The following is an 8,020-nucleotide window of genomic DNA, read 5'->3' on the forward strand; positions in this document are numbered from 1 at the left end:
TGTACCCCTGGGGCTAATAATACATTATATGTTAATTAAAAATTTTAAAATAAAGAAAGAAAGAGAAAAAGACTTAAAATCTACTACTTCATTAATACCTGCCGCCCCCCACCCCGCACCATAGTATTTATCCCCATTTTACAAATAAGGAAACAAAGGGTCACAGAGGTAATGCTAAAAGGCACAGAATAAATCAGGTAGTGGAACTGGGATTTCAAACCTTCCAAAGTACAAATTCAGTACTCCTTGCAATTCACAAGAGGATTTCCCGTTCACCAAGTACACCAAGTACTGAACCGACATTGTTTAGACTTGTCTGAAATGGCATTTCAGGAACCCAAAGTGGAATGACCTGGTTAGCAACATGGTTTAGAGAAATGTAACCTTCTGGATCACTGGTGGTTACCCTGAAATCCTTTCCCTTGGCTCAGGGGGACTTGGCTGGCATAAGGTGCCCCCACTCTGATATGTTTGAGAAATCTTTTATTAGCGGAAGTCCCACAAGGCAACATTTTAAAATCAGGCAATTGATAATCACAACTAAATACAAAATTTCAGGTAAACTTGTCTTTCGAAATAAATCAGACTCTTGCAACAGGAGAATAGCCCAAGAGTTTTGTCTTTTTTTTTCTTGTACAAAAACAATTAACACCACTTTGCAAAAGGCATACAAAAATACAGTATTAAAAAAAAAAAACAAATAAAACAAACCACTGCTCCCAGCCTAATACCCAACAGCAGCTTATAAAACACAAGCTATTCAGGTGATACATCAGTAACCTTTATCCCACCTGTTCTCCAAACACAATTCCAGAAGTCAGCTGGCTCCCAAAAACCATACTCCAGAAGTAGAGAGGTTCCCCAAACTTCCACTGGGGTTCTCTGAGGCCAGGAAGCAACCTCAGAAACAGACCACTGTGCATAATAAGTTTGGAAGTAGCAGCTGGCTTTGCAGAGCAGCAGAGAGTGCTCTACTGTCCTCCCCTCCCCCGCTTTCAAAACCACAGCCAGTAGGCACCTGCTGCCCTGGGCAGGGTTCTGGAGGAGCTGATCTTTCTTCCAGGCCAGGCTTAGGGGCTCCTGAGTTTGCCCACAGGACACCTGTTGGGTTGGATGCCTTTCCAGACTGGATGCTGCACCTGGAATCCACTTGGACGTACTAAGTTCACCTGGGGCCAAATCCATGGTCGGCTAAGCAGCGCTCCTGGAAGCTCCTTTAAAACACACCAGGAGACTAGTCCACCTTCTGGAGGACTGGATGAGTCCCAGCAGCTCTCCTAGCAAGAACTTCAGCAAGGCCCAGACGCCGGGAAAGAGATCTGACTCATGGCAGGCTGGCATAGGGCCTGAGGGTAGCTCTGGAGCCAGCAAGCAAGCTCCTTGGAGTTGCACTAGAAGGACAGTTTGCACAGTTCTAGTAGAACTTCAGACTTACTGGGGCGGGCATGGAGAGAAGAGGGAAGTGGGAAAGAGGAAGTAGTAGAGTTCCCCCTCCGCAGGTGCCTGACATCTGCCTTGAGAGAAGATTCCAAGATGGAAAACACCTGGGTGGGTAACAGTTCCCAGCCAGGACTCCAAGCCTTCCCCAGGCTGCAGGCTAGGACCCATTTCCCAGCATCTTGGGGAAATATTTCTGACCTGTGGCAAAGGGGTGCTATGGAGCCCATTGCATAACAAAGGCAGAAGGAAACAAAAAAGTCCCTTGTGGGGACAGAATGGTTTCTCCCTCAGAGGAAAGGGCCCAGAGGGCTTTGAGACAAAGAATCTAGAGGCCAAACTCTTTTTAAATGTTCTCAAGGTCGCAGCATTTAGACTGGGAGGAGGGGTGTTGGCTAATATCATTACATATATATATATGAATATATGCACATATATATATGTATATAGTATATATAAATTTTCCAACTCCTCAGCTACTGTAAAGTGTCTGACAGTGAGGTAATGGTCCATGCTGATCAAGTCTGTGAACCTGTCTTCACCCAAGACAGCTCGTGTGTCTCCTGGAAAGAAGAGCCTCAGGGAGAGCCTCCGGGCCCAGCTGTCCTAGCATCACCCCAGAGACACCAGCGGGAGCATCCTTTCCCAGCCTAAAGCTCATCCGGAGTGTGAGATTTCATGCCGGCTGGAGCCCCCCCACCCCCAACAACGTCCACCACCTGTTGCATAGCATCTGTCAGGCTTTTCTTCCGAGCTAGTGAGCTAGGCAGCCCCCAAGTCTCCTCGGTCAGCTGCCTGCCTGAGAAGCCCGAGGTGCCAGAGAAGACCCAGTGCTCCTGTGAGTCGGGGAAGAGGGAGCGCTGGGCTTCAAGGTTTCCGAGAATGCGAGCCCTTAGGAGTGTGTGCGCCAGCTGCACTGCATTCTGGAAGGTACTGTTCGGACTGTCCCACCATCACCAAAATGTGCAAATTACTAAGGGGGAGAAGGAAGGTGAAAAAATAAACTCAGGTCTCTGTGAGACAGAGCAGTCGGCCTTTTTGGTCACTTAGTAGCCGCTGAGGTATGCAATTCTCTTCTGCAGCTGCTGCTGCCGGCATCGGAGCTGCCTCTTCTCCGTGGCCATCCTCTTCTCGGCCCCCACCAGGGCTTGCAAGTATTCCAAGGCCTTGCTCAGGATCACCACTTTGGGGGCCTTGGAGCAGCTGGCCAAGGTGGGTACCTGGTCCCTCAGGGCCAAGAACCGAGAACGGAGGTCATTCCGCCGTTTGCGCTCCAGGAAGTTGTGGTTCTTCCTCTTGGTCACATCCTCAGTGTCGGAACTGACGGGTTTGGGGTGGCAGGACTGGGGAGCCTCGCTTTCTACAGGTGGGGGACTCACGATCTCTTCATCTGCCTCTTCTTCCTTTTCCTCTGGGACATCTCTCTCCAGAGCCTCTTCTTGGGGACCTCTCTCTGGAGCCCCTCCTTGGGAACAGCTTTCCGGAGGAAAACGGGCGGCGTAGTTGTGCTGTTGCTGATGGATGGAGATGTGGAAGTGTTTCATGCAGGGGTCCAAAGGGTCTGCCCGCACCGTGATGGTGACTGGCTTCCGTACACCCAGGGACTGTCTCTTCTCCACTGTCACAACGTCAATTTCTTCACCCTCTGTCCAAGAAGAGAGATCCAGAGAAGAAACACACCCCATGAGAAACACACACACACACACACACACACACCCTAGGCTGGGGCTTGGGAAAGGAACTGACATTTTCCCCCATTTAGATATAAAAGGATTGAAGTGAGGAGAAAGATAACTGGTTCGTTTGTAAGGGGGTAAGGGCAGCGTGAAGGAAAGAAGGGGAAATAAGCAAGGAGGAAAATATTCTCCAATTTCCTTTTGCACAGCAAGGCTTAGATAAGAACAAAAGGCAGACCCAAGCCAACAGCCCCCAGTCTGCCCAGGCGCTCCCCTCCCCCACCGAGGGGATGGAGAGAAAGAGCCATCGGCCTGGGACAAAGTTTAGCTCTAAAGATCTCCCCCAGTCGGGCTCTTTCATGCCCCATCAGAATTGTAAATGAGGGGTCTGTGGGCAGAGCTGCCCTTTGTTCCTGCCCAGCACAGTCTGCACTTGGGGAATTGTTACTTTTCACAAGTTATAAATCCTATTATTCCCCCACCTCTCTATTCTGCCATCCTTTTCAGCTGAAGATTCAGAGAAGGGCGGGGGGGGGGGCTACAACCCATCCCTCCTCACCCACAGAGGGGAGGGAACGGGTTTCCCTCAGGAGCATTTTGCTCCTGGTTTCAATGGGTTTCTAGTCATCCATCATTTATAGGTCGTCCGCCCCACCCCCTTCCCTGGACCAGAAAGAGGGTTGGATTTGTAATCGCATGTCCGCAAAAGCTGCTGGAACTTCACAAAGGTACAAGCGACCATTTCCAAGCGACCTCTGCGGGGGACAGGGAACTGAGCAGCAGCAGAATGTCCCAATACAAGGGGCCAAAACACCAGGGACCTGGAGACGCCTGGAAATGCCCTCGTCATTCCCTGCCTCAAAGGTCTCCCTGGCTACCCAACCACGGAGAGGTGCAAATAGGGGAAAGCCTTCCTGCTTCACGCATTTTGCCGCCCCAGCATAGAAGGCCACCTTAATGCATTTCAGTCTGACAACATAAGAGCTCGGTTCTCGGCCTCTTTTTGAATATCAGGATGCTTGAGCCCCTTTGTCAGGAAGGCTTCCATTGTGTGGACAATCGCATTATTTCTCCATTAATAAAACCTGACCATTCAGCCCTCCTGGCCACAAGGCCTGTGATTGGCTGGCTAAGCTGTGTTTGGAATGCTGTTTTACACAGCCCCTAGACCCTATTGGCTGAGCCTTGCCGTCAGTCACTCTCCCCACCCCCCCCTTATTGTTTGCAATCTGTTGCATTTTGTTCTGGGCCATGTGGCCTGTGAGTGAACCAAGAGCTTGCAAACAGGTTCAGGTTAAAGGGCAAGTCAAAAAATGATTCAGGAGGCTTCCCCACATCCCAAACCTTTAATATTTGTGTTAACCTCATAGCTGGTAAGGTTCTTGCCAAAGGAAGAAATAATGTAAGACACCATTCTTTTCAGAGATGGTCTAACTCTACCCAGACAAGGAAATGGTCTCAGCTGGACAATCAAGTCCAACCCTCTCGTGTGCAGAAGGAGAAACTGAGATCCAGATCAGCCAAGTCCGCATATCACCTTTGTAATATTCTGGATCTCAAACTAAGATCTCGAAATTCCCCAGACAATGCTTTTTCCACTCTATCACTCATCAGCTTTTGTAGAGATAGATCTTTATTTGTTTCTTGAACTCAAAACTCCCATTCCAGCCATTAAACAAACACGAGCTCTTGGTGTTGAAAGCAAGCAGGTTAAAAATGACCTTAACACAGTGGACCGAAAAAAATTGACTTTTAATTTCTTGTTATCCTTATTTTTCCCTTCAAGTGTACGACAACTTCCATACCCACTCCCCAGTTCCCTCTAAAACGGTTCTGTAGAAGTTATTCTTTAAAAGCCACCGAGAGTTTTCTCGGTCCTGATTTACCTGAAGCTGGCACCCTAGAGAAGCACCCTCTCCAGTCTCTCTCATGGGTAGAGGTGTAAGGGCTAAGAGAAGAACAGCATAATTTGGTGGCACAGGATGCTGAAAGTCTGCCCTTCATGAGGTTTAAATTTGCATCCAAGGGTGGGGGAGGAGGCTGGAGCCCAGTATCTGTGATCCTGGCACCTAGCTCAGAGCTCGGTACCAAGCAGGGGCCAGCGAACATTTGTTGAATGCAAGGAAGCAGGTACACAGAGCCACAGGCGAAATTAGGAGGGAGCTAGAGGAACATCCTTCCAACTCAGACCAAATCAACAAAGCAAGGTGTAGCCCTTCCGGGATAAGCTACCGTGAAGACCCTGGAAACATCAAGGAAGTGCCTGGTTGCAATGGAGGGTTTGGCAAAAGAAGATGGGGCTTAGTTCTAGTGATTTCCTATTTCCAAGCCTCAGTTTTTCCATCTGTTAATAGGGAGCGTTCATTGCTCTCTTGCCTGTCTGGTGGGTGATTGTGTGGGGACACAAATGGTAGAGGGTGGGAATGGTGCAAGGGGAGGGCATTATGGGCATTTTAAAGTAAAGCAGACAGGAAACTAGATTTTTTAGAGTGAAGACTTTGGCTTTGCACAAAAGGCTCCTCAGCTTCCTCTCTCTCTAGGGGAGTGTGAGTTTCCCCAGGGAAAGTGGCAGCAACAAAAAACTTCAAGCCTCAAGTGACCTTTAAGGGACCTCTTCCAGCCTCCGGAGGACAGATATCCCCTACAGTCCAATCCTAGTATTGTCCTCTCTAAACGCTAAGCTTCACCCAGTCTCCCTTGTCCCCTAGGGCTCCAATCATCATCAAAAGGACGCTGGCTCCCACGCCACTTCTTCAAACTGTTTACTAACACACCCACGTGCCAGACAGACACCGCTGGGGGCTACACCGGCAGCTTCAGCCAGAGAAAGGGGGAAGTGGCCGAAGGGCTCGCGAGGACCCAATGCCAGACCACAGACAGCGGCAGAGTTTTGGCCACCCTTGGGGTGCCCCCCTCTTGGATGGCCCGGGGCGGTCCTTACCCGAGTCGCTTGGGCTCTCGGACCCCGAGCAGGCCTGGGTCTTGGGCTCGCCCAGCGGACCGGGGGCAGCGGGAGCCGGGTTGCCGGCTTCGAGGCTGGGAGCGCAGTCTGGGGCGGCGGGCGCCTTGGGCGGGTTCCCCCGGGGTGCGCCGGCGGCAAGCCGGTCGCTCACCGCTCTCTCTAGTCGTTCCCGGGCGGAGAAGCCGCTCCACATGCAGTCACGACGGATGATGGAGGCGTAGTTCCTGCCCCAAGCTTTCGAATGGCCCCGGGATTCCGCCTCTTCCCCGGCGCCCCCCCCGGGCCAAGGCTCCGGGGGACCAATTCCAGGGGCTGAGTCCCCGGCGCCTGGACCCGAGCCCCAGGGCGGCGACGTGGGGGGCGACGGCACCAGCTCGAATTTCTTCCAGATGTCCTCACTGGGCGCCGTGGAGCGGTAGAAATCTTCCCCGCAGTCATAGTCGTAGAAATAGTGCTGGTACGAGTCGAAGTCCATGTCCGCTCCCTGCGGGAGGGAAGGGGACTGGCTGATGGGGTGCGGGCCGGGAAAGAAGGCGTCCCCAGGTCCCCCTGCACAGCCGGCTGCCAGACTCTCGTCCCTCCCAACCTCCCGGCTAGCAGCCCGCGCCCTTCCCTCGCGTCCCGGGAAGCCCAGCCCTGAGTCGGCGCGCCGAGGGAAGCGGCTCACAACGCGCGGACTCGGCTGCGGGGAGCGAGTTCAAAGCAAACTTTGCCAGCGCCGCCCGGAGCGCAGCTCCCAGGGCCCGGCCGGGCCGGGTGGGGGCGCGTGGTGCCCAGGAGGCAGCCTGCAGCCCGCTTCCCGGCTGCCCGTAGCCTCACCTTGCTCCCGCAGCCCGCCACCTGGAGCGGACCGGCTCCCCGCCGGCTCCGGGCAGCCCGGCAGCCCGCACACAGGCACATGCGCGCCGCCGAGCGCGCCCCCCGCACTCAAAAGCGCGCCCCCCTCGCGCGCGCCCCCGTCCTCGCTCGCGCACGACAGCCCGGACGCTCCCGGGATCGGCGCGGGAGCGCGAGATGCAGGCGCATTGTTTCCGGCTGCCTTATATCTCGTCGCGCGCCCGGGGCTCTGGGGGCCGGGGGCGGACCCTACGGGGCAGGACCCGCCCCTTCCCCGCCCCCTTCCCCGCCCCCGACAGGTGGGGGCAGTGGAGTCTCCGCCCCACCCCTCCTGGCTGCTCTCTCCCGCTCTACTCTATTCCCTGGATCCCCAAAATGAATTGCACGCTGGGTCGTGCAGGGGCAGGCAGCGAACTGACACAGTTTGAGGGTCGTCTGGTGGAGGCGTGACTCTTCAGCTAGGCTTGGGCGGTCCCCGGCATGCAAACTAAAGGCGCACTCCTTGCCCACTCCGGGCTAGGGAATAGGGCTACTCCCTGTCCCGCCCCTCGAGCCAGCTTGGCTGCCTTATTTCAGGTGTTCTGCGACCGGGTGTAGGTTGCAGGGACTGGCGCACCTCCACCGCGCCATCTGGCGGCCCTCAGCCCTGAAGTGGGACTGGTCCCGGGTAACCTCTTTATCACCTGTTGGCCAGTTTCTTTACTGTGGTGGTCCAGATCTGGACCTCAGAGAAGCGAGCTAGGAAGGTTCCGGACTTTGGAGCATGAAACTTAACATTTCTGAGCTTCAGTTTCATCTATAAAATAAAGGATGGTAATACTTACCTTACAAGGGTATTGTGAGGATTTCTTTAAGAAGATAGAGTAGGGAAGGTACCAGGCCAAGAGAGACAAGTTAAACAGACTTAGCCCTGGTGGACTGGTGGTAAGTAGGAGAATTTTTTTCCCGAGGTTTAGATCTGGGTTGAACTCCCATCTCTCACACTACACACAAAACAGCTCTGTAGGAGCTAAAGTACTAGAGGAAAGAAAATGGGGCATTTGGAGTTGAGAAACTTCATTCAAGCCTTTGCTTTGCTATTTGCTAGCTGTGGGGTCAAGTCACTCCA

The 8,020-nt window shown here is 53.3% G+C and overlaps 1 protein-coding gene across 1 annotated transcript; it reads right to left on the reverse strand.

Annotated features, from left to right (window-relative positions):
• Positions 1 to 468: 468 nt before the first annotated feature.
• MYCL (MYCL proto-oncogene, bHLH transcription factor) lies at positions 469 to 7,125 on the reverse strand. The gene is made up of 3 exons (XM_059136764.1): positions 6,895 to 7,125; positions 6,055 to 6,559; positions 469 to 3,082 (listed from the first exon to the last, which is right to left on the reverse strand). The coding sequence occupies exons 1-3, from the start codon at positions 6,973 to 6,975 to the stop codon at positions 2,484 to 2,486; spliced, it is 1,185 nt and encodes a 394-aa protein (XP_058992747.1). The 5' UTR covers positions 6,976 to 7,125; the 3' UTR covers positions 469 to 2,483.
• Positions 7,126 to 8,020: the final 895 nt, after the last annotated feature.

This window comes from Mustela lutreola, chromosome 10 (genome assembly GCF_030435805.1).
Source record: "Mustela lutreola isolate mMusLut2 chromosome 10, mMusLut2.pri, whole genome shotgun sequence".
Classification (NCBI taxonomy): Eukaryota; Metazoa; Chordata; class Mammalia; order Carnivora; family Mustelidae; genus Mustela; species Mustela lutreola.

Bases quoted from the DNA above. Each gene is read 5' to 3' on its own strand.
- MYCL (XM_059136764.1), bottom strand. From the start codon at position 6,975: ATGTGCCTGTGTGCGGGCTGCCGGGCTGCCCGGAGCCGGCGGGGAGCC. The intron at 6,560-6,894 runs GTGAGGCTACGG...TCCCTCCCGCAG, and splicing joins TGGCGGGCTGCGGGAGCAAG to GGAGCGGACATGGACTTCGA. The intron at 3,083-6,054 runs GTAAGGACCGCC...CTTCTTGGACAG, and splicing joins CGAGAGCCCAAGCGACTCGG to AGGGTGAAGAAATTGACGTT.